The sequence below is a fragment of the Macaca fascicularis genome, chromosome 16, assembly GCF_037993035.2.
Source record: "Macaca fascicularis isolate 582-1 chromosome 16, T2T-MFA8v1.1".
In the NCBI taxonomy this organism is placed as follows: Eukaryota; Metazoa; Chordata; class Mammalia; order Primates; family Cercopithecidae; genus Macaca; species Macaca fascicularis.
In genome coordinates this window covers 59,692,274-59,717,585 of record NC_088390.1, presented here as the reverse complement: position 1 = coordinate 59,717,585, position 25,312 = coordinate 59,692,274, and the positions used below count along the sequence as shown (strand labels likewise).

General features: G+C 56.7%; 1 protein-coding gene and 2 long non-coding RNA genes across 17 annotated transcripts in view; 2 read left to right on the top strand and 1 right to left on the bottom strand.

Moving 5' to 3' along the window:
- Positions 1-240: 240 nt before the first annotated feature.
- MLLT6 (MLLT6, PHD finger containing) lies at positions 241-24,945 on the bottom strand. Of its 15 annotated transcripts, none has more exons than XM_015438425.4 (21): positions 24,373-24,489; positions 23,083-23,162; positions 22,571-22,625; positions 22,239-22,348; positions 20,836-20,939; positions 20,535-20,628; positions 18,165-18,341; positions 17,762-17,821; positions 17,391-17,489; positions 14,376-14,592; positions 13,244-13,858; positions 12,616-12,797; positions 12,276-12,384; positions 10,706-10,772; positions 10,394-10,539; positions 9,718-9,915; positions 9,540-9,628; positions 8,064-8,413; positions 7,519-7,609; positions 5,018-5,374; positions 241-4,438 (listed from the first exon to the last, which is right to left on the bottom strand). In XM_015438425.4, exons 1-21 carry the CDS (start codon positions 24,479-24,481, stop codon positions 4,397-4,399), a joined length of 3,351 nt encoding a protein of 1,116 aa, XP_015293911.1. In that variant the 5' UTR covers positions 24,482-24,489; the 3' UTR covers positions 241-4,396. The 15 variants fall into 15 exon arrangements, with proteins under 15 accessions (XP_015293911.1, XP_005584032.1, XP_005584030.1 ...); XM_005583975.5 differs by having other exon boundaries at positions 14,454-14,592; XM_005583973.5 differs by having other exon boundaries at positions 18,165-18,338.
- LOC102120816 (uncharacterized) lies at positions 14,489-16,064 on the top strand. The gene is made up of 2 exons (XR_006693022.3): positions 14,489-14,614; positions 14,936-16,064. It is a non-coding gene; the product is annotated as an uncharacterized lncRNA (long non-coding RNA).
- The window catches only part of LOC123569391 (uncharacterized), a 35,367-nt gene continuing 33,931 nt past the window's right edge, over positions 23,877-25,312 (top strand). The window contains exon 1 of the long non-coding RNA XR_012425774.1: positions 23,877-24,061. This is a non-coding gene — a long non-coding RNA (uncharacterized lncRNA). The remainder of the gene's footprint in view (positions 24,062-25,312) is intronic.

Here is a 25,312-nt window from a genome sequence, read left to right as displayed (position 1 = left end):
CTGGGAGCGAGTACGCGGGCGTCGCGTCACCTCGGGACGGGTCAGGGTCCCGACGGCCGGTGCCCACGGATTGATGCACCCTGCGGGCTGGGCCCGGGTGTGCTGAGCATTCGCGTCTGTGCGCGCTCTGCCGCTGAGTGCCGACAGAAGGGCCGCAGCCCACGCCCTCCTACCCTCCCGCAGTTGGCACCCACCTCCTGTCCCTTTCCATAAAGCCAGACCACGCACGGACTCTTCGGATTTTTTTTTTTTGCAAAACATTCTTTTATTAAAAGAACAAGTGCTGTTTACGAACTGCCCTTCGTACAAATAACATCCGTTATACAAAGATACAAGATCCGGGTTATGCACAATTCCAGGCTTGGAGGTGGCAGGGGGCATCGCCTTTGGGCTGAGGATATCAAGGTTTTAGAAAGAATGAAAAAGGAGCCCCTGGGTTTGCAATCTGTGGCTTCCCCTCCCTGCTCCCTAGGAAGGGTCTGCTACATGGAAACAGGCTGGGATAGAAAGGGGGCGGGATGGGAGCAGGGGTGGGGTCTCCAGTCCCACCACCCCAGTCCCAAGTTGAGCTGGAGAAAGTGAACAAAGGGGAATGAAGGCACCCCTCAGTTCCCAACTTTTCAGTAGGTCAAGACAAAGTGGTCGGGAGCTAGACACACTCTCAATCTGGGTCGCCATGGCAGGAGAGAGCCAAGGCTACTTGCCCACCTTCCTCAGAATTCCCAGTTGAAGTTACCTCAATCCCTCTAGGCACCTCTCCCCAGGAAAATAAGTTGAGATAAAGGAGAACTGGGTGCAAGCTGCCCACCCCTAACTGGCCCACTGCACACCAAGGAAGATCCTAGAAGGTGGCAGGGGAAGCCTGTGCCTTTGAAAACCTGTCTTCATTTCCAATTTGGGAAAGAGAAGCGTGGAGGTTACCCTTTCTCAGAGCTGGCCCCTAGCTTGTGCTCCTCTCATTTCTCTAGACCCTTCCTGAGAGTCTGGGGTGAGCACCTCCCTAGAACTCAGTATGGGGGCAATGGGCAGGGGTCCCCTCATCAGCCTCAAGGTCAGGACACCTTGAGGCAGCGCAGACCCAGGAGCCTGAGGGGGAAAAAGCCCCACAAATAGGAAAAATGAACCAAGACAATCCTTAAAGTGTCATTGTCCATGGAGAGGATCCACTAGCTCTGAGCTAAGACAGTCAGTGCCACATAGACACCCTCCCACCCCAGGCACAGCCCTGCACTCACACTGTGTGTCACACACACAGGGACAGCAAGCCAGCCAGCCATGTGGAGACCATGCCCTGGGAACCAAGGGCCAGGAGGCCACAGTCCTGAGGGCTGGTCCTGGCCCTGTCACTGAGCCCCTTCTAGGCTTGGAGCTGTCATCTGTGATGGGAGGGGCTGGCTGAAATGACCCCTAAAGACAGGTCCCTTCAGCGCTGGCATGCACCAGTTGTGACCCCACAGCAGGCACTGCCTCCGTATGCACCCCCACTCACACCTCCTCACCAAGGGTGGGAACACCCGACTCCACATGCTCACTCACTCACACCTCCTCACTGAGGGTGGGAACACACGAAGCTCTGCTCTCATGCGTTTCCAAACTCTGCTTCCGCTCTGCAAACCACATCCTTCCCCTCCCCCAGACAAAGAGATCTACAAATCTGGGTCCCTTCCCACCCTCCACCATCCAAATTCACTCTCGTAAAAGGGACTGAGGTTAGGAGAGGGTGAGATCGTTACAGCCATCCCCCTGCATTGGTATTCTGCTCCTCCTGAAGCTTTCCAGACCTTTCCCGTTGAAGCTCCCTGAGAAGAAGGAAATGCCACTACCTCTCTCATGAGAGACGGGGGAAAGAGAAGAGGGCTGCATCAATTCATACCCAGCCTGGGCCCTGTCTTCAAATCTAACCACAGTAGCCCAGTCTGGGGAATGCAAGCGGCTTGGGAGAGTTGGAGAACAGACACTTGGAGATGAGCTGAGGGAGGGAAGAAGTATTGGGCGGGGGTGGGGTATCTTGGTTTCAATGCACAGAATCACTTGGACCTCTCACTCTTCAACATGGCAGCCTCAGGGTATATTTACTTCCCTTCCCATCCAGACAGAAGTTAAGTTTCGCTCTAAGTGGGCCAGCCTTGGGCAAAGGCGTGGGTGTGAATGAGCAACTCTTCTAAGAATCTCTGAAGGTTACTTTTTTTTCTTTTTTGAGACAGTCTCTCTGTCGCCCAGGCTGGAGTGCAGTGACACGATTTCAGCTCACTGCAGATTCAGCCTCCCGGGTTCAAGCAATTCTCATGCCTCAGCCTCCCGAGTAGCTGGGATTACAGGTGTGTGCCACCACACCCAGCTAATTTCTTTGTATTTTTAGTAGAGACGGGGTGTCACCATGTTGGCCTGGCCAGGCTGGTCTTGAACTCCTGACCTTAGGTGATCCGCCCGCCTCAGCCTCCCAAAGTGTTGGGATTACAGGCATGAGCCACCAGGCCTGGCCTGAAGGTTACTTTTCTTTTCAGTGGTTTGGGGCAGGGAGTTACACAGCTTAATAGATTAAGATGAATAAAATGCTGAATTCTATCACTTCTAACATATTTAGCATTAATAAAAAGTGAGTATTTCTGAGGTCATCACAACTGCCTCTCCCTCCCCCAAGCCCTTGCAAGTGCCTAAGAAATTGCCTTTGAAGGATTCCCACCCCCTCCATTATCAGCTCCCTAACATCTTACAAAGTCTTATCAACAGGAATATTAATATTATTTTCAGTATCAGAAAAAAAACAGTTGAGCAGCACAGGCAAAAATATATCTGCACTACGTTTCTGTTGTTGCCAAAAATATACACATCTTCTTTTCTTTATTAAAAAAAAAAGAAAAAGAAAAAAAAACCCAACAACAAAAACCCAAACAAACACACACAGAAAAATCCACACATGCAAAGAGACTGACAAGGCGGGAGCCTGGGGAAGCTGGAAACCCCTACCCTGGACTCCAACCCCAGTGCAACTGAAACAGGGACACAGGCTTCGCCTTGCCTCTTGCCTCTCTCCTGACCGTCCACTCAGCCTCTGGGCCAACGGCCTGGGCAGGCGGGGACTCTTTGAAGGCAAGAATTGCCCACTCTACCCTGGGGAAATAGCTGGTGGGTAGGGGACAGTTGTTACGTCAGCTTAGTGGCTCCCCTGGTTGGTGGGGGTGGGGTGCAGGAGGCAGGCTGGTTAATTCTGGAAGGGAGGCTTTTGCTAAAAGCAGTGGCATTTCCCTCCACCTTACCCCCTCCCCCAAGCCCTGGGGCTCCCCTTGTGCCAGAGAAGGACGAAGCTATCAGTGGGGTAGGGGCCCTAAGGGGGCCCTGAGACCATGGGGGAGGGAAGGCAGGATATTACCCTGATTCAAAGCCCCGAGCCCCCAGTGACTCTCCAATATTGGAGTACTACTCTGGTTTTTGTTAACCACTCATGCCCCCAGAGAGGGAGCAAAGGTGGTGAGGTGGGGAGGGTGCAAATAAGAGCTGGGAGGTCCCCTCTGTGGCGCTGCTTCATCTGACCACTGCGCCTATCCCTACCCTTGGCTGCCCTGGGTCCAGGGGTGAGAGACAGGCAGACAGACACACACACATACACACACATGCACACACACACACACACACACACTCACACACTGAGTCGGGCAGCTCCATCTCCCCACCCTCGGCACTCCTAAGTCCAATAGTGCAAACAAAGGGCGGGGCACCAAGGAAGGCTGGAGCCTCCCCGCACCTGCCCTCTCCTCCCCATCATGGGGCCCCAAGAGGCTGAGGCAGCTGGGACTGAGTGTGATGCTCTCCTGCCCCTTCTCCAGCCCCCGACATCTGTGGGCTTTTACAAGCTCAGCTTGTGCCCCTGCACTTGGGGGAGGGATGGTGAGATAAAGTCCAAGGGGTCCCTTCTGCCATCTGCCCGAGCTGGGAAGAAACTGCAGGTAAAGTGGGTCCAGCCCTTCTTCCATAAAAGATTTCCCCGCAGGGAAAGGCCCATGGCCTCTCCCTCCACTTCTCCCCATTCAAGTGCTGATCCATTTCATGTGACAGGTCCAACCAACCCCCTACTTCTGCCATGGCCCACTCTGCTCTGGGGAGGGGGGGACCTCCAAAATATTTGCTGGGGGTGGAGCTCCTAGGCGGGCTTGCAGCCTGTCCTTCCTCTGAGCCTCACAAAACGGACAGTGTGGAAAGGGAAGGGGGCCAGATGGAAGGGGCTCCCCTCTCAGTCTCAGTCCTTGGCACCAGGAGCTCCCCACACTCCCTGGACCTCAGCACAGGCTCTGGGTCAGGGCTCTCCAGGGACTGGGCGCAGGCGCCTGCTCCAGGCTAGGACCCCACAGGCCAGGATCTGCTCCCTCCACTTGGGGGGTCAGGAGGGGTGAGGGTGGATTTAGCCTTTTTCCTGGTTGACTGAAGCTCCTTTGTCAGCGGTCTGGAAAGAGAAGGAGGGAGGCCGGGGGTGCGGAAAGTGTCAGGTCCTAACCCTGAGATAAGAACAGCTTCCTGGGCCAAGAAAGCTGCTGTGGGGTGCTGAACCAGGGCCAATGGAAGCCTCTGGACTGGGCTCTGAGGGGTGCACGCCAGGGCCGATGCGCAGGGGTGTGAAACCATCCTGCAGAAGAGCACCGGGCAGCGGAGGCATGTGCCAGCTAAGGCTGTGTGCCCTCAGGAGGGGGAGAGAGGGCCTTTCTGACATTGGCCTACCCAGAGGGTCATCTTTTTCTAATTGGTCTGCTCAGAAACAAAATAGCTTTTTCTAATTGGTCCTCCCGGAGGAAGCCTGTTTTCTAATTGGTCCTTTTCCTCTGAGCCCATGCTCAGATTGGATCTCTCTTGGCCCTGCAGGAGGGCACCCATGTGCAAGCAGAGGCCCTGGGGTCTGAGGCAGGGCACTTCGCTGACCTAGGGGTTGCTTCCTTCCCCCTGCTGAGGCACCTGATAAGCCTTCTGACAATCCATCTCTACCCGTCCCTCAGAGGGGAGGCAGAAAGGCCCCGGGCCCCTTACTCACCCCTCCTTTGGGGCCACCGCCACTGCCGTCTGCTCCCGACAGGCTGAGGAAGGGGTTGGTCTGGGCAGTGAGGACTGGAGGTCCGCCTGCTGCTGCCACTGCTGCAGCTGCAGCTGCTGCAGCCATGAGACTTGTGTTGTTGCCAAGCGAGGGAGCCACTAGGGCTCCAGCGGGCAGCAGGGGTGGAGCAGACGCCGTGGGCAGCAGGCCAGGGGTGCCCGCAGACAGCAGCGGGGTGGAGCTTCCTGCCAGCAGGCTGGCCATGGGCAGCTGGGAGCCCCCAGCCATCTGCAGGCGCTGCAGCTCCCGTTTCTGCTGGATCTGCTGGATCATCTGGTAGACAACAGTCTGGTGTTCCTGCAAGGGGGCCAGACTGCTTGTTGGCCAACAGTCCTGGGGGTCTCTAACCTGCTGCCTGCCTGCCCTACCTGGCTGGGCCCCACCCCATCACACTGGAACCAGGAGGCAAGAGGCCTGAGAGACAGTCAAGGTACTGTCTCGAATTTCCCACTTAGCCTCGGTCTCCCCATCTAGACAAGAAAATGGTTGCATGCCATTGGCATTTGTCAGCTGCAGCACTGCCAGCCAACAGCAGGGCATTTACCATCTCTGGCCCTGCCCACAGAATCACCCCTCAGCTCCTAAGACAACCACAGATGCCCCCAAGTTGAAAAACACTAAACTGGGTCAATAGTTTTCTTTTTTTTTTTTGAGACGGAGTCTTGCTCTGTCACCCAGGCTGGAGTAGTGGTGCGATATTGGCTCACTGCAACCGCCACCTCCTGGGTTGAAGTGATTCTCCTGCCTCAGCCTCCCAGGTAGCTGGATTACAGGGGCCTGCCACCAGATCTGGCTAATTTTTGTATTTTTAGTAGAGACGGGGTTTTGCCAAAACTACTGACTAGGTCAATAGTTTTCAATTCACTGGACACTGTGGCTCACGCCTGTAATCCCAGCACTTTGGGAGGCTGAGGCTGGTGGATCACTTGAGGTCAGGAGTTTGAGATCAGCCTGGCCAACATGGTGAAACCCCATCTCTACTAAAGATACAAAAATTAGCTGGGCATGGTGGCATGCGCCTGTAATCCCAGCTACTCGGGAGGCTGAGGTGAGAGAATCTCTTGAACCCACGAGGCAGAGGTTGCAGTGAGCCGAGATCATACCATTGCACTCCAGCCTGGGCAACAAGAGTGAAACTCTGTCTCAAAAAAAAACAAAATTTTCGGGCCGGGCGCGGTGGCTCAAGCCTGTAATCCCAGCACTTTGGGAGGCCGAGACGGGCGGATCACGAGGTCAGGAGATCGTGACCATCCTGGCTAACACAGTGAAACCCCGTCTCTACTAAAAAATACAAAAAAACTAGCCGGGCGAGGTGGTGGGCGCCTGTAGTCCCAGCTACTCAGGAGGCTGAGGCAGGAGAATGGCGTAAATCCGGGAGGCGGAGCTTGCAGTGAGCAGAGATCCGGCCACTGCACTCCAGCCTGGGTGACAGAGCGAGACTCCGCCTCAAAAAAAAAAAAAAAAAAATTTTCAATTCCCTTTCTCTTTTGTTTTGTTTGCTTCTATCATTTAAGATTCATTTATTTTTGCTTTGAATAGGCAAAGCCTTCTTAATGTCCCAAAAACCAAAATAATATATCAAAGTTTACCTTAAGAACTTACTCCTCCTGCTCCCATCTGGTCCCTACAGGCAGCCAGCTGAACTGGTTTCCTGTCTAATGTTTCTTTATATTAAAATGTTTATTTTTCTTATTTTTTCAACTCCCTGTTTTGTTTTTGAGACAGGGTCTCATTCTGTCACCCACGCTGGAGTATATTGGCGCCATCTCAGCTTACTGCAGCCTCCATCTCCCAGGTTCAAGCGATTCTCCTGCCTCAGCCTCCTGAGTAGCTGGGACTACAGGCGCGTGCCACCACACCCAGTTCATTTTTTGTAGAGATGCAGTTTCGCCAAGTTGCCCAGGCTGATCTCAAACTCCTGAGCTCAAGCGATCTGCCTGCCTCAGTCTCCCGTGCTTGGATTACAGGTGTGAGCCACCACGCCCGGCTGCTTCCCTCATTTTTAAAAAGTAAAACCCCTTTTCTCCAAAGGTAGTTTCAGCTGACCCAACAGGAGACAGACCCAAAGAAGATACTATGGTTGAGGGTGGTGTCACCTGCTCAGCCACTTAGACCCTGGAGTTTCCCCTGAATGTCTTTGGGGCTGGGACTGAAATGCTCAATAACTGAGGACTTGCTGCCCTCCAGAGTCTCTCACCAGGATGCGGACCTGGGGCTATTACAGCAGCCCTTTCTCAATGCCCAGGGGACCCTGGGCGTGATCTTATCCCCCTTCCTCCCATGGATGCTCCACAGGGCCCAACCCCAGTCTCACAGGCCCAGCCTGGAGCTTCCCCCACCTCTCTCTGCTCCTGCCCTCTCCTGGCTGGCCCTGATCCTCTGAGATGAGCCCTTCCAGGCAGACCAAGGGGCCCCTGAGGCAGGGAAGGGAGGGGCATTACCGGGGTCAGCTGCGGGGAGGCCAGGAGCTGCTGGAGTTGCTGGAGCTGCTGCTCTTGCTGCTGAAGGAGGTGTCTCTGCTGCTCGGTAAGGCTGAGGTGGGGGTGGAGTGGGGTGGGGGAGCAGACAACACACAGACCATGGGGGAGGGCCAGGGAAACACTCCTGCTCCCACTCCCAAGCCCCCAGACTCCCTCAGACCCAGGGGAAGCAAGGCAGCGATGTGTGATCTTAGAACACGGTGCTCATAGGGTGCAGTGGGAGGGATACAGTTCTGATTTGGAAGAACTGTCCCAGAAGGAAATCCTAGAGTGAAGGAGAGGAAGTCAACAATTCTTTTGTCCCTGGGGAGCTACCGTTCAGAGGACACTCATGTCTAACAGTCTGTGGAGTCCCTAGAGGCCAAGAAGTGAGTAGGATTATATACCCTGTGAGATGAGAGGCCATTTGTCCTTTTAGGGATTGTGGGTGTTTTGGGGAGAATCCCTCCCTTCCCAGAGCCAGCCCCCCACCCTGTTCCCTTTCCCAGGGCTGAGCTCTCCCTCACCTGTTGAGACAGCCTGGCAGCTGCAGCGTGGGGGCCCCGCCAGCCTGGCTCAAGCTTGCGGGGTTGGGGGCAGCAGCCCCATTCAACCCCCCAAGGAGCCCATTGAGGGGCAGGCCCCCACTGCCTGCCAGCCCCCCCAACAGCCCCTCAGCCATGGGCATGGCCCCCAGCCCTGCTGCCCCGGGTGCCCGGCCCAACCCGTTCTGTGGCTGGGGCGGGAGCGGGGCAGGGGCCCCAGGCAGGGCCAGGGGCAGAGTGGCAGGGCTCTGCTGGAGCAGGGGCAGCGGTGGGGGCGTGCTGTGGAAGGACAGCGACGAGCTGCTGCGGCTCGGGCAGCCTGAGTGTGGGTCCTGGGGAGGGAGGGGGAAGGGAGGGGTCAGAGGGCCAGCATGACTTTTCTGGCCCCTGGCCCAGCACCCACCAGCATTCTCAGAGCACAGCAACCCCCACTTCACCCCCAGGCACCCTGGAAGAAGCAAGGTCTGGGAATGAGAGCTAAGAGTCCAAATTGTCTTCACAAATCATGTTTCCTGACTCCTTCCTGAGAGCCCAGCGCCCCTCGTCATCCTCATTTAACAATGGATAATGATGATGGTGGTGACCATCTGGTGAACCAGATCCTGAGCTGAGGGCTTGACCTGTGCTATCTTGCTATTCTCATTTTATGCGTGAAGCCATTGATTCTTGCACAGGTTAAGTAACTCTGCAGGCAAAAGCACTACAGCTGAAGTGAAAGGCTCAGGTTCAAATCCTATGTCCACAATTCAATGGCTTGGGTGACCTTGGGTTCAACCTGTCTTAGTTTACTCACTCATAAGCTGGAGAGTAATAGTAGTACCTATTCCACAGGCTAACTATGAAGACTAAATGAATGCTTTAAAAAATCTCAGCACAGGGCATGACAAAGGGCAAGTGTGCAATTAATGCTGGTTATTATTTTGATTATTATTGCCCAAGTCACACAGTTAACAAATGGCAGAGAGAACAAGAACCCAGTTTGTTGGATTCCAGTAATAACCACAATGCAATAGCAACTGCTATTCCAACCGCCACCAATTACACAGGAATTATTCTGTGTGAGGCGCTATAATAAACCCTTCACAAATACTTCTCAAAGAGGCCTTCCCTAGCCACTTTCTATCCACAGAAGCAGCCCTCCCCCGTTCTCTCTCTCTCAGCCCTCAATTTCTCTCCACCCTAACATGTCTCCCAGTTTGTAATTACTCCTTCTTCGCTTGGGGTAGCCTATCTTCAGAAGCAGCACTGTGCCCGTTTTGCTCACTGATTGCTTAGCCAATGCCTGGCACTAAGTGGGCACCTCATAAATATTACTTGATTAAGGGAGGACTGAATGGATCAATCAATTGCTCAGTCAGTCACTTCACTGCCCAGCCTCCAATAGCTGCGGGGAAGAGATGGGACCAGGAGAGCCTTGAGTCTCCCCCTCCTTCCTGCCCCGCTCCTTGTAGCGCCCACCTCAGAAGAAGTGGACAGCGAGTTGTCCAGGCCGAGGCTGCTCTTTCCCGGAGGGCTCTTGCTGGTGCTCAAGGAATCGCTGCTGCCGGCTGTGAGAGGGATGTCACAGGCTGCAGTCAGGGACAGTTCGGACTGCAGGGCAGGAGCCTCTCTCCCAGGCTGGGCGGGATCCCCTCACCTTGGGGAGGCAGGCCATAGGGCCCAGGGACAGGGCCGTTGGCGGCAGGCAGGGCAGCAGGCAGGGCAGGGAAGGGCACAGAGAGCTGCACGTTGAGAATCTGCAGCCGCTCCTTTTTGGCCGTCAGGCTCAGGATCTGCTCTTGCAGCCGCTGGTTCTCCTTCTGCAGCGCGTGCAGCGCCTTCAGCATCTCCACGACTGCGGAGAGAGCGAGGAACCTGAGGGCGGGGCGAGGACGGGCGGAGGCGGGGCCAGGGGGCCGGGGGCGGGGCCTGGAGGGGAGCCAGGGCTCAGCCCTTAAAAAGGAGGCGCCAGCCTAATGAGGGACACAGGTGAGCTCTGAGAAGAGAGGCGGGAGTTGGGGAGCCACAGGTGTGAGGACCTGGGGCAGAGCCTGAGGCTGGGGTCGAGGCCATAGGGGTCAGGAGAGAAGAGCGGAAGCTGCGGTTTGGTAAGGTCGGGGCCCGGAGGCCACAAGCGCCAAAGGCAGGGCGCAGAGGGGCCAGGGCCGGTACTGTGGCCTGGCAGGGATGGGAGGTGAGGCCCAGGGTGGCCGAGAGTCAAGGCTGGGGCGGGGCCTAGGGGCGGAACCTTAAAGAAGCTTGGGGACTTCGGGGAGAAAGATGACTACTGGGGCCCTAGGGCAGGCGTCCCGACCGGCGCCACCCCTCCTCACTGTTGACGCCGGCCTCCCCGTCGCCCTGCTTCTCCAGAAGCTGCTCCATGTTAGTCGTCCCTGGGGCCGCCGGGTCTAACTGGCCGCCCCCACAGGGTGCAGAGGCTGTCTGGTCGAAGAGTGCGGGGAGGCTGCTGATGGGGGACCTGCGGCCAGAAGGAACCTGGGCTCAGTGGATCCGACCACTCCAGGCTCCTCCGGCCCTTCCCCCGTACCCCCCAGGGGTTCCAGCCCGCGCCGGTCTCTCCGCCCCTCTTCCCTCGTGTGTCCCTCCTGCCCCCAGCCCCTCCTCCAGGCCGCCCCTTCCCTCACATGGAAGACAGACTCTCCTGAGGGGAGGTCCCCCGACACCGGAAGCTGCAGTCCTCCAGGTCTGGCTCTTGGAAGAAGGGAAGGCTGGGATCAGCGGGGAGGAGTGGTCGCTGCCTCAGGGTTCCCGCCCCCGAGGTGGATATGGGATTGGGACCTCGCCGCAGATCCCCTTCCCCAGGAATCCCCAACACCAGACTGGCAGTTCAAGGCCAGCGCTGAGGGCCCTGGCTTGGAAACCCTGCCCCTGGGAGGCAAACCCCGGGCATCTGCTCTCTTTTCCTCCTCTGGGCTGAAGGCTCCACTGTCTGGCTTCTTTCAGATCCACCGCCCAATTCCTTTCCTGGGATCTTCAGAATTATAGAAATTTGAGGTCAAGACAGACCTGGATTTAATTTAAACCTGACACCAACTTTTGTGACCTTGGGCTCCTAACCAGCCTCTCTGAAGTGACTGTTACTAAGATTAAAAGAAGGTAATAAATGTGAAGTGTTTACCTGAAGGGTTTAGCTGGCATGTAGCAAGCCCTTAATGACTGCAGCTATTATCATAATTAGCTCTGTATGACTTTTTACATTCATCAGATCCCTAATTAGGAGGCAAAACTCTTCCTTGGGCTACAGAATCCCTGCCGTTCTTAAACGTGGAATCATATTTGTCCCCTTTAAGGCTTACCTGAGTCGGCAGCCTGGCTGTAGTCCCCGCCTCCCAGCCTGACAGGTGGTCTCCCTGCACCAATCAGCTCTCTGGGGCTGGGCTGACTCTCCAGGGAGAGGGCGGGGAGTTTGTGGCCCGCCCCCTTAACTCCTAAATACCCGGAGAGGTTGAGACCTCTATAAGGGCTGATCCCAAGGACACACTCCGATGCCAAGCGGGAGTCACGCTACACCGGTGAAAGCGCTGGGCTTGGAGTCAGGAGAACAGACTCTAAGCTTTGGCTCTGCCATTCCCTGCCTTGAGCAAGTCTTCCATCTCTGTCTTTTTCTTCTGTGAGATGGAGCAGTAACTGCCCTGACCTGCCTTGTCGCTGGGTTCTAACGTGAAAGTGTACCCTGGTTTGCTGTGTGTGGATTTTTTTTTTTTTTAAGAGACGGGTTCTCCCTATGTTGCCCAGGCTAGTCTCCTGAGTAGCTGGGATTACAGGCGGGAGCCACCACGCTGGGGTTTTGTTTTGAGCCTGGGCGATAAGAGTTTCCTGATCTCCGCTCACTGCAACCTCCGCCTCCCAGGTTCAAGCAATTCTCCTGCCTCAGCCTCCTGAGTAGCTGGGATTACAGGCACCCACCACCACACCCAGTTAGTTTTTGTATTTTTAGTAGAGACGGGGTTTCACCATGTTGGCCAGGCTGGTCTCGAACTCCTGATCTCAGATGATCCACCCGCCTCAGCCTCCCAAAGTGCTGGGATTACAGGCGTGAGCCACCACACCCGGCCTGTTTGTTTTTGCAGGGAGGGCAATGGCCAGAGGGAGGGGGCAGCCAGAAAGCTCTCCCATTCTTTCTGGGGTCACATGCAGGTGATGGGTGTCAGACCTTTGGGAAGAAAGGGGAGAGGGGGTCAGATATTCACATACCTGTGTGGCTGCTCTCAGCTTGGGCGAGGAGGGGGTTAACGGCACCCATGGGGGTTCCAAAGATGTGGGTAGAAGGGAGGCTAAAGGTAGAGCCAGCCAGAGAAAACACCTAAGGGAGGGAGGTAGAATCCCCTGGCAGTTATTCTTGGATCTAGGGCACAACTGTGTGTACCGGGGTGCACGGGGCCGGGTGTGCTGGGGAGCAGAGGGGACCAGAGCCTGGAGGGAGGTCTGGTGGCAACTCAGCCCAGTTGCTCCAATTCCCACAGAAGGCTAGGGTCCTCTGTCAGTCTGTCCCCAACCTGCCCAGAGAAGGAGGAGCCCGGGAGTCAGGTCTCACCTGAGTGGTGGAGATAGAAGCAGAGGAGGAGGGGAGGGTGCTGGTGAATGGGGAGCGGCTGAGGCGGGGCAGGGCCGAGGTCCCTGGGGGCCCCAGGAGGCTGGAGGAGAGAGGGGTGCTGCAGACGGCCCGTAGCATCCCGCCACTGTGGGAGATGGGGTCCTTATTACTGGTGTAGATGCCTGCAGGCACAAGGAGGACAGAGGGAAGCACACGGTTACCCTCCACCCCAGACTCCTGCTCAGCCAGGGCTGTGACAGCCCCTCCCCAGCTCCAGTGCTCCCTGATTCTGGCTACACATCCAGTCTAACCCTCTTGCTGCAAAGATGTCACTTCTTGCCTTGGTGACATCTGCTTGCTGTGCCTGCTTGTTAAACTGCCCTGCCCAGGGCTAGGGAATTCCTAGCTTTTATAATCTCCCTCCCAAAACTTGGTAAAACCTTCTGACAATCTGCCCCCAGTCCTTTCCACTCCAGGCATGCAGAGGGGGATGTCCTGAAGGTGACTGTCTGTGCTCTGTCTTTTGGAGGAGTATCCATCCCATTTCCTTCTAAGTGCATGTGTAAGCTCTGTTCCTCACTAGACTGGCTGGGCCCTGAAATGCCTTCTGTCCCCAGGGGTCACTAACCTGCCCCTAGTAAGGGGGACTCCAGGCTCAGGCTGGGCAAGCTCCCAGAAGGCCCAAAGTTTCGGGAGGCCAGACCTCCCAGGCCAGAGCTGACCAGGGAGCCTCCAGAGAAGGGTGAGGCAGCAGTGGCGGTAAAGCCAGCCAGCTGGGCACTGGGCAAGGATGGGGCAGCTGGGCCCCCAGTGCCCTCCTTGTTCCGACTGCCCTTGGGACGGCCTGGCCCGTGGCGGCTCCTCTTGCTGGCTTTGTGCTTCTTCTCCTTCAGGCCTGTCTCAGGGGTCTCATCAGCAGGCACAGGGGTGGCACTCAGTGAGGGCATCCGCTTGTGGGTGCCTGCCGAGGCCCCAGACCCCGTGACGTGGGGAGATTTATAGTCCCCAGGGGAGGGCGCCCGGGCCCGGCCTGAGCTGGAGGTGGTGGTGGAGAAGCGCATGATGGGCCCAAAGCCAGAGAAGACCACCTTCTGCTCAAAAAGGTCAGCCTTGGGGGGCTCGGGGGCTGAGGGAGAAGGAGGGGCTGAAGGGGCGGGGGCTGTGGGCTTGGAGTACTTGTCCTCCTCTGGCTGCTCCAGCTTGGGGAATGCAGAGAAGTCAGGGGAGCTCTGCAGGGACGAGACTGTGCACAGAGGGAAAATGGTTACAGCTGGACCCCAGATCCCTGCACTCCCTCCCACTCCCACGTGTACTGGAGGGAGAGAGCTCTGGTCCAGGAATGGGGACGCCTGGTTTCCTGTCTCAGCTCTGCTACTGTCTGTGTCCTGGGATAAGTACCCCCGACCCCTCCAGCTTTCCCACCTGTACTAAAATGGAGAGTAACTCGCACCCTACTGGCCTCACCAGATGACTGTAGCGATTATAGGAGATAATGTTTACGGGGTGCTTGAAAAATTGTACCTTGCAGCACAAATGTAGGGGATAAGGAATACTGTTATGGGTTGGTGGAGGAGGAGAGTTCTGGCTCAAGAAGGAAGGGTTTAGGGGCAGGGTTGGAGAGGAGGGGATTCCCCATCTTTATCCTGAACCGATGTAGAAGTAAATGAGATGCACAACCAATATGCAAAGTCCCTCGCCAGAAAAGCTCAGGATGAAAGGCTGTCCCTGCTCCCAGCTTCCTCCCGGATGCTCACACTCACCTGCAGGCTGGAAGGGCCCCCCAGAGGAGGAGGAAGAGGAGGAGGAAGAGGAGGAGGCAGAGGTAAAACTGCTCACACCTTTCCCACTGCTCAGTTTCTTCCCCTTATGACTCAGGCTATGGCTGGAAGACTTTTTCCCCTTTGAGTCCCTGCTGCTCTCAGAGGTCTCCTGCGTGCTGGCCTCATGGTGGGAGGAAGAGGAAGCTGAGGAGGAGACCTGAAGGAGAGGAGAGAGGAAGGTTCGACACCGGCTGCCTGGGCCTGTGCTGATCCTGATGTGGGAGTGAAGCAGGGGGGCACAGGACCTCGCTCAACTGGGAGAGCCCACAGCTAGTTTCATGAAGGACTTCCGGGCAGGGAGTGGCTGGGAGCCCCTAGGCAGGGATATGAGGAGGCAGCTGTGGCACTCCTGGGTGTGAGGCAGAGGGGAATTCACTGAACCCAAGAAGGCGTCTGTCTTTCACCTTAGGCAGGGAAGATGGAAGCTGAGGGGGAGATGAAAACAGTCCCAGAGTCTGAAGAGATTTACTCATTGGTCCATTCATTCACTGAATACTTAGGGCGCCTAAGGCAGCTGGACCTATGCTGGAAGTGGCGAGGCAGAGAAGAGGACCCACAGGAGAATGGACTTCTCTGGTGCCATCCTGGAGCCCTCCAGCTACTACTCCAAACTTCAGCCCCCTGGCTTTCCACCCATTCTCTAACCACCCCATGCTCTTCCTAGACAACCTGAGATTGCACACACTAAGTGTCTGCCAGGAGAGCCTATCCTTACTCTTCCTGGGAAATTTCTCATCCTTTAAAATCCAGCTTAGAAGTCCCTCTTCCCTGAAGCCTCCCTAAATACCTCAGGTGGAACAAGGCACTCTGTCCCCTTATTTCCAGAGAACTGGGCACACATGACCACATGTCAACAGCTGCTACTCTGCACTGAAATGTTCTGTCCTGTGTCTGAGGCACCAGAAACCAAGGAGAGTGGCAGGGTGGTGGTTGAAGGAGCGTGGGCTCTAAGTCGGGCAGAGCAGGGTATGAGCCTGGCAGGCTCTGCCCTTTACTGCTATGTTTTTTTTTCTTATTTTTATTTTTTGAGATAGAGTTTCACTCTTATTGCCCAGGATGGAGTGCAATGGTACGATCTTGGCTCACTGCAACCTTCAATCACCTCCCGGGTTCAAGTGATTTTCCTGCCTCAGCCTCCCAAATAGCTGGGATTACAGGCACCGGCCACCACACCCTGCTAATTTTTTGTATTTTTAGTAGAGGCAGGGTTTCACCATGTTGGCCAGGCTGGTCTCGAACTCCTGACCTCAGGAGATCCACCTGCCTCAGACTCCCAAAGTGCTGGGACTACAGGCATGAGCCACTGCACCTGACCTCTCCGCCATGTTATACTGTGCAAAGTCTCAACCTTAATGAGTATCAGTGTCCTTACGGGGAGCACTATGCATATGTGGTGAGTTGTAAGCAGCATGATGCCAGATACATCATATGGGGTCAATAAATGATGAGACTTCCGATGGCAGCAGGTGAAGAGCCCAAGCCTTCGAGCCAGACTGCGTTGGAATCTCAGCTCTACCACTTTACTAGCTGTGTGCTTTTAGGCAAATTACTTAACCTCTCTGTGCCCCATTGTCTTCATATATTAAATGGGGTTGGTAAATTTCCAACCTAATTGGATTGAGTATTAAATGGACTAATCTCCATATGCCCTTCCATCTCCTGGTTCCAGAACACAGCCTGGCATGCCGTGAGTTCATTCGTGCTTCAGGCTGCTGCCAGGGACGGCCCTTTTCCTCCTGGTAGCGACCAGGTATTCAGTCAATTGTGCTGAACAGATAAATGCTGAATGGAGGCTGGACCGGAAACAAGAGCCACCCTGCCCTGCCCCTCCCAGGCAGAGTCCTGGTCTCTGTCTTCCTCTTTGTTCTTTTCAACAGCTGGAGTTCTGAAGGGAGCCAGATGTGGTTCTGAGAGCAAGGGAAGAGAGGGGCGGGGGGGAAGGGTAGCTGAAGTGCTGGGTCGAGTGGAGGGGGATGGGCGGAGTTCTCTGTTATGTCCAAGGGACATCCAGTTACTGGAGAAACTCCCAGATCCCTGGCCATTTCTTGCCACCTGCCTGCAGGGCCCTGGAAAGGTCAGAGGGCATGAATGACAAGCTCTCCAGGTGAGCCCTGGGAAGCAGGGAAGGGAGAAGTTTACTGGGGCAGTTGCCACAGCAACATCATCCTGGAAACCTGATACCTGAGCCTCCTGCTAAGTGCCCAGAGCTCTGCCAACCGTCTGAGGTAGGGCGGAGGTGAATGGGCAATAATGGTGACAGGAGGGAGCAATTTCTCCAGCTCCCCGCACCCTCCTGGGTTCTCCTCCCATGGGGAAGGCAGGTTGTAGGGAGCAGGGAGGGCTGTTCCAGCTTGGATTAGTAATTCCCTGGCCTAGGGTAGGGCCTGCCTATGGCTCATCCAGATGCTGCCCATTTCTGGAGACAGGCCTGATATACCATGCCCTGCTGGAAATGGGGGGGATGAGTGGGAGTTTGGGGGTACTGTCCAGGGGCCTGCCCCCCATGACACGTTGGTCAGAACTTTCAGCCCCTCCAACCTGCACGGAGTGGGATTTGGGTTGGGTGACAAGCTTTGGGTGTCCTCCTGATGGGGTGTAGGGGATGTCCTCTACTCATCTCTGGGGATATGGGCCCTAGAACTTGGAGAGCAGGCCTGAGTGCCATCCCCCACTCTCTGCAGACAAGAGCCCAGGGCTGAGGCCCTCTGGACAGAGGCAGATGGGAACATCTGGCATCCAGCACCCCAAACCCCCAATCCCATGGTTGGTCAGTGATTGGTGGCCCCTTCTAGGCTGGAAGAGAGTAGAGGGTGTGGGGTGGGAGGGGAGTGGCATTAACTTGAAGCTATGGGGAGGGTACCCAAGTCCCTGGCTCACCAACCTCTCGCCCCTCGCCTCCCTCCCTCTGCCACCCCAGACCCACACGCCATCCCTCCTGAACGTGGGCAGCAGTACCTTGTCAGCAGTGGGGACCACGGGCGGGGTGAGGATGCTGGGGGGCGATTCAGGCCGCTTCTTGTGCTTCTGCTTAAGGCGTTCTTTGTCCTTTCGACTCTGGAGAGGAAGAGGTGACTAGATACTGTGCCGGGGGGGCTGTCTGGGCGAGGATAAACGTGACATGTGGGTATGGGGAGCTGACACCCTCTCAGGATGGGGTTTTGTGGGCATCATCTCTCCCTGAGGAGGGCAGGATAATGGGCTGGGAAGGATCAACTCAGGCAAGTTCCTATGAGAGCCAACAGCCCTTCCCCCGGCCCCGCCTGCTAAAAATAGCCTGTCCCATTATCACGCCAGTGCCACAGAGCACCACGCGCGTGAACACACACCTGCAAGGGTGTCCACCTGGGACACAGCTGCACAGACGGACAGGAGCAGGGCACGCTGTGCTATGTGGTGCGAGGGAACGCAGGCATTAGCACTTACACACTAGGCGGCACATGGCTGGACTGCGGAGACATGTGCAACGTGCAGAGCCATGTGTCTGGGGCTTGGGGGACACTGTGATGTCATGGGGAGGACCCAGAGGAACCACTAATACAGCCACAGGGAAGCCAAGTTCCCACGTCACCCCCGTTTCACTTCAGCCCCCTCCTGCCCTCAGTGGCCTCAGAGGAAGGAAGAAGGCAGGGCCAAGACCTTAAGGGCACCTCATGATGGCTTCTTGAGCCATGTTTGTGAGTCTCTGAGTCCCCATGTGGGAGTGACGACAGGCGAGGGAGGGGCTTCTACCTTCTTCTGGCCCCTCTCGTGGTGGGTGGGGTGCTTCTCCTGCTGCGTGGATGGTGAGGCTGACCGGCTTCTCCTCCCAGAGATGAAACCACTGCCACCTCCCCCCATGCTGCCGCCGCTGCCGCCTCCTCCTCCAGTGCCTCCTCCGCCTCCCCCGCTGCTGTGCCGGGATGTCTTCTGGGGGAGAGATTTGAGAGAAATTGCAAACCCTCCTTTCACAGGCTTAGGGAACACTTCCAGAAGGTTAGAGGATCCTGATCCTGGGGGTCAGTCCCATGTGCCCCGTCTGTCACTAAGAGGACCTCATGCCCTCTATGATGCTCAGCAGAAGGGCGTTCCCCAGCCTGAAAACCCTAGAGCATCCCAGCCGGCTCGTCTGATGTCAAGAGTCAACCACTGAGGCCCGGGTCTTTCACTCTCTCCATGGTGCCCTCTTGGCTGACTGAGCCACGGCACGTTTCTACCTCCTTCCCTGGAGCAGAGGGTGTGCAGGGGACCCTCATGGGGAGCCAGTGCTCCCCTGTACTCCACGTCCGATCCCCCCTCTAGACACTTGGCTCAGCTATCACCCCCTTCTCCTTTTTCCTGGCCCCTCCCCTCCACCAAACACAGTGGTTGCTCCTGTCCCAAAGGATATGCTGCCCTTAACTTGAAGAAAGCGGGGAAGTAAACATCAACACAACCCAAACAACCCTCATGCTGCCTCTCCTCCCAGCCAGGGCCTGCCTCCCCCATTCCCTTCACTACAGACCCAGCCTGACGGCTTCACCCTCCCCGGGCTTGTAGCTGCTCCCTCTAAGGTCACCAACTACCTCCCAACTGCCAAGCCCAAGGGTTAATTTCAGGCCTTGTCTGACCTGGCAGCTCCCCAGTGTTGGACACAGCTCCTACCTGCAGAGCCCCATACCCTGCAAGGCCCCCTCTTTCGTGGCCCACCTGATCTATCCTTGTGGACACCCTGGGATTATAGCCCCAGCCTTATAAGCCTGGAGCTGCCACTACACCCTGCCCAGGAGTCTGACATCCACCAAATCTAAATGTCTCCACATGGCGCCTCCTGAAAACCAAACCAAGCTCATTTCCTTGTCCTAAGTTATCATCAAACCCTGAAACCAAGGTGACCATGTAACTTATGATCCAAACCTGGACACTTTGAAAAATGAAACAGGGGAACTATTAATAATTACACCAGGGCAACAGGTATAAACTGGGACTGTCTGGGGCAAATTAGGACATGTGTTCCCCCTACAGAAGCCAGCTGCACCCCTTGTTCATGGTACCCCCAGGTATTCAAGCTCCATTTACTCAGTGTCTAGAGCCTAGATCCTAAATGTCACCCCCAACTCCTACTTCTCAGCCACTCCCACGATTAGGCAAGTCTCCCTAGAAATGGTTCTAGCATCCAGCCTCACCCCTCCATCCCCCTTCTCGCAGCTGTCTCCCGGCCACCAGCCTCAGCCCTTCTGATCCAGCCTCACAGCGGCTGCCAGGGTAATCTTCCTAAAAAACAAATCTGATCATGTTACTCTCCCGCTTACAGGCCTGACAAGCCTGTGGCTAGGGGGTAGATCCAAGCTGCAGCCAACTGCTCCGGAACACCTCACGGCTTCTGGGACACACAAGTCTCTCCACAAACACAGAGTAGCACCCTTTCCAGCCTCCCCCTGGGCCCCAGGCCTGGGGCAGAGACAAGCCCAGCTCTGGCCCTGCTTTCTCACCTCATCTCCTGCCTCTTCCCCACCAAACACCCCATTCTCCCGCCGCTCACCCATGCCCTTCCTCCTCTCAGGACTTTGTCCACACTAGTCCCTCTGTCTGGGACTCGTTTCTCTGTTTGGCAGGCTCCCGAGAGTTTTCAAATTAGGCTGCCCGTTCTAAATCCCATCTACCAGCTGCAAGATAAGTTATATAACCTCAGTGAGCCTTAGTTTACTCATCTGTAAAATGGGGAAAATATAGTACACCTAGTTCTTAGGGTGGGTGGGAGGACCATGCAAAGTAACACACAGCAAGAACTTTGTCCTAAGGCGGAGGCATAGTAAATGCTGCCTCCCACACAAATGTTGGCTCTTATTTTGATTTCCACCTCCACTCAGCTTAAATGCTACCTCTTCCTTAAAGCCTCCTAGACTCCGACAGGCAGAGTCTGAGCTTTGTCTTTTGGGACAGACTGCTTGGTCCAGCTCTGATCCACACACTTGAAGCTATACTTTATTCTTCATCTAATGAAGAGCTCCTCTTGGGCAGGGACTGGGTTCCTTCCCTCTCTGTCCTCCTAGCACCAGGTACTGGCCTGGCCCAAAGCCCATGCCCTCTAACCATCTAACCACAGCTGACTGACCCTCTCATGCACTGGCCGCGGGGACTCACCATCTTGCTGAAGTGGTATTTGCAGTAGCCACAGTACTTGACGTTGTCCACCTCCAGCACTTCTTCCTCACACAGCAAGCCTGCCATTTGGGCACTAACCAGAGAGGGCAGCCTGAGCCGGCTGAGGCCACATATCAGATGAGCCACCTTCCTCCCACCCTCCTGGCCCCCTGCTGAGGTGAAGCCAAGACCATCCAAAGAAAGCATTGCCACCACCATCAAAAAGACAGCAGCTAGAATGAGCCTGATCAGTGGCCATCCAGAACAACCCCGGGGGCGGGGGGTGGGACGGGGGTCTCACCAGGTGACGTGGAAAGCTTGTCGACATCCATGGCGGTTACAGGTCATGCAGGCTCCTGAGGCCGCCTTGCTCTCCCGGCCCTGCTCCTCACAGATGTAACAGGTCTGCAGGACACAGCACAATCGTCTCCTCCTCCAGGGAGCCCCTGTCCTACTGATGGTCCTTAGGCCACCCCTTTCATTCCATTTGCTCTCCACAGTCTTAGATCAGTGCTATCCCACAGAACTGTCTGCAGTGATGAAAACGCTCTATGGTCTACGCTGTCCAAGACAAATGCCACCAGTCACATGGGCTATTAGCACTTGAACTATGGCTAGTGTGACTGAGGAACTAGACTCTAAATTGTATTTAATTCTTGTTTATTTTCATTGATTTATTTATTTGAGACAAGAGTCTCCCTCTGTCGCCCAGGCTGGAGTGCAGTGGCACGATCTCAGCTCATTGCAACCTCTTCCGCCTCCTGGGTTCAAGGGATTCTCCTGCCTCAACCTCCCGAGTAGCTGGGACTGCAGGTGCCCACCACCATGCCCAGCTAATTTTTGTATTTTTCTAGAGATGGGGTCTCATCATATTGGCCAGGCTTGTCTCAAACTCCTGACCTCAGATGATCCACACCCCTCAGCCTCCCAAAGTGCTGGGATTACAGGTATGAGCCACCATACCCGGCCTGCATTTAATTTTGATTAATTTATGTAGCCATGTATGGCCAACGGCTACTATGCTGGGTAGCACAGTCCTGGGATGGTGAGCTCTGAAAGGCCAAGGCCTGTGTCTGTCTTGCTCACTGGGGAGCTTATGCCCACCTCTGCGCTTCTGCGCAGGCCTTCTTCTGCCTGGAACCTAGGGCCCTCACCCTCCTGGAAGCTGGCTCCTTCTCATGCCCCAGGTCTCAGCCTAAATGTCTCCTTCCTTTACCATCTGGTCTAAAGTAAGCCCCCACCAGGTCTTTATTTTAATGTCTTATTTTCTTCACAGCACTTATCACAAATTGCATTTACTTTGTCTTTTTACTGATATTTATGGTCTTTGCATACAAGAACTTGCATTCCATTGAGCGGGTAGCACACCTGTCTTGATCAGCACAGAACAGCATGTTCCAGCTACCTTGCACCAGGTCTGGCGCATAGTAGGCACTTAATGTGTCCAGCAAAGGAATGAATGAAGTACCTGCGAAGGTCTACCCTCTGGCAGAACTACTGCAGAGGAGCCTACTATTTCACCTGAGTGCCAGAGCACGAGTGTGTCTGTCAACAGAAGGGTGGTTCACTGGTAGGTACCTACCCACCTCCCAAGTTCCCTTTCAGTGCTGGTTGGACAGAATCAAATTACACTGGATGAAGAGAGCGTTGGAGGAACCCATGGATAGGAGGGAACTGGTAGGGGACACAGCGGGGGTTGCCGACCTTGTTGAAGCGATCATGAGGCACGTACTGCAGCACGATGGGCTCCATGGTGAGCACGTTGGCAAATTGCACCTCGGGGATGTAGAGGGCACACACCACGTGTGCCCAGCCTGGGGCAGTGTGGAGGTGGCCTCAGCTGCAGATGGCAAGCTGGAGACTCCACCCCTCATGACCCCACGCTGCAGACCATTCCCTCCTCCACAGCCTTCCCATCAGATTCCAGCGCCAGCCAGGGAAAGAAAACCCGGCCTCCACCCCAACCCAGTCCACTCCCGCCTTCCCAGACCCTGCTCAGGGGGCCTTGCTGACCTCAGCAGATGAGCCCTCCTCACCTCCATTATCAGTCCTCTTCAATGCCCCGTCTTTGTGTGGGCACAGCTCACACCTCTGCCAATGCAAGGGTGCACAGGGGTTGGGGGATCTGCTGAGCTGGGCCCTCTCTGAACACATTCAAGGGGTCCCAGGCTGAAATGCTAAGCTCTAGCGGGGGATGGATGGGGCTACAGTGGAAACAGGATTGGCCGTGAGTTGGTAACTGTTGAAGATGAGGAAGGGAACATGAGATTCATTATAGTTTTTCCTCTACTTTCATATGAGTAGGAAACTTCCCATAATAAAAAAGTTCAAACAGACAAAAACCAAAGCCCCATGCCTGAGATGGGGCAGAGGGAGGGATGAGCGTGAGGCAGAGGAGGGGTTGGAGGTAGGTGTGCAGGAAACAGGAAGTCTGTGTGACAGAGCTAAGTCCCACCCCAGCCTGGCCTCAGAGTCCCCCTAGCTCAACCAGAGACGCTCAGGTGTGTGGGAGGGGCCAGGGAGTGGAGCGGGGCAGTCTGGAACTCACCACCCTGGCTGCTCGCTCCTGAGATTCACATTTCCGGCAGAACCAGGGTCCCGTTGGCACCTGAACGATGCCATAGCAAGCTGGGGGGGGGGGGGGAGGACAGTCGCTGAGCAAAGCTGTCAGCCAGTGGCTTTTTCCCAGGGTAACTGCGGGAAGGCGGTGACTCCAAAGAACTAGAGCCAGTTCCAGTAATGGGGGCTGCTCCCCAGTCTGGGGGTCACTCACTTAACAGCAGGACTGCCCAACCGCACAACACCAGCCTTCAACCACACAATCTAGCACTCCAAACAGGACGGGAAGTCTGAGTCTTTGACCTTAAACTTCTAGAAGATCCTCCCCCCACGCCCTTTCTGGACTTGTTTCCCAGCTCCTTCCCCGGACCAGCCATCAGCATCAGGAACAGAGAAAACCAGAGGGGACAACAGTCACGACCGTCAAACACGTTTTGTTGTTGTGGGCGGGGGGATTTCTTAAAGGGCCAGTGAGGGACGAGGCGGAGAAGTAGGGGGTCTAGGGACCTCATCTTCTACTTCTAAGTATCACAGAGTCAGGTTAAAAGTCAAGGCCGAGGGCAGGTGCGGTGCTGGGAACCCAGAGGAGCGTGGCGGGAAGAGCCCCGGGCCACAGCATTCAGGGATGTCCCAGGAAGGGGGGGCCCGGCTGCCTGTGCCAGGCAGGCGGGAGATGCCAGCCTGCGCCCTCGGCAAGATTCCTCAAGGAGTTAACTCCCGAACCATGTGCTGCTGGGGGAAACTCCAAGCCTCCCTCTTCTCGATTCCGGCCCCCTGCACAACCTCTCTCCTGTCGTTAGCTCTTCCCCGGCGGATTTTCGGAGTCCCTTCTCCCCTGGGACCCTTCTCTTCCCTTTCCAAGTCCGCTCCTCCCATTATCCGGAAGCGAGGGGGGATGACGCCCCCCCTTGACCTCTTCCTCCGGGAGCCGGGACCAAAATAACCCGGCGGGAGGGGACACCTCGCAGGTAAACATTCCCCGGGCAGCCCCGACACCGGCGGGGTGGGGCGCGGGGAGTTCACTCATTGCTCCCTAGACTCTCCCCAAACTCCCTCAACTTGGGGTGGGGGGCGCGGAACTGGAACAATAGGCAAGAAAACAATGCCTGACCCGGTCTTCCAGGACCGGGCGGGGGGAGCCCCCCCACGCCTCCCTTCCCTTCAGGTGGGGTGGGGGAGGGGCACGCGAGCCCCGGGAGGTCTCCGGAGGGCGCGGCCGGGGGCGCCCCACGCACGCCGCCCCCAGGGTCCCGCCGCCCCCCGCGGGCCACCCCCATACCTTGGTGGACGGCCACGCTGCACGCGTGCCCATCGCAGTAGACCAGCGGGTTCTCGGCCCAGCCCCTCTCGTCCGAACATACGCAGCAGCCTCCTACCATCTCCTTCATACTCCCATGAGCTCCCTCCGGGGCTGGGGCGGGGGGCCGGCCGGCGGGGGTCGGGGGTCAGGGGGGAGGGAGGGAGCGGGGGGCCGCGCGCCTCCTCGCCCCCTCCTCCTCTTCCTCCGCCGCCGCCGCTTCTTTTCTTTGCCTCCTCCTTCCTCCTCCTCCGCGTCCTCCTCCTCCTCCTCCTCGCTCGCTCTGTCTGGCCGCCCCCCCCGCCGTGCTCTCGCCCTCATGCCCCGACGGGCCCCCCCCACAACAATGAGACTCGCACGCCGGGCTCGCCCCCTCCGCGCCGCTCGCCGGGCTCCTAAGGCCGCCCCGCCGCCGCGCAGCCCGGGCCCGGCGGGGGAGGCGCCGAGTGGCACATCGCGGGCGCCCGCCCGCCCCGCGCCGCCCCGCGCCACCCGCTCACGCGCCGCCCCCCCGGCCCCCCTGCCCGGCCGCGGCAGCCATGGCCGCGCGCCTCCGCTCGCTCGCTCCCGGCCCGCCCGCCGCCAGCCGCCGGGTAAAGTCTTAGGTTCAGGGAACAAAGCCTGGCTTGGTAGGGAGCTTTTCGCTCGTTCGCTCCGTGCTGCTTTGCCTGCTTTATTTTTCGTCTTAGGGCTCTGGGTCGTCGCTCCCGAGCCCTCCCTCTGCCCGCCCTCCCGTCTCGGGCCCCGGGTCCCCGAGTCTCCAGCCCCCTCCGCCAAGTCTTCGTCTCTGGGTGGGTTCTTCAGCCCCAGGGAAACTTGGGGGTGGAGACCGGGGAAAGGGGCGCTAGGAGGAATGGGAGCGACGCGGGCCGTTCGCCCCCGCCCCACCCCGTGTCTGGGGGTCTTTTTGGATGGCCGCCCT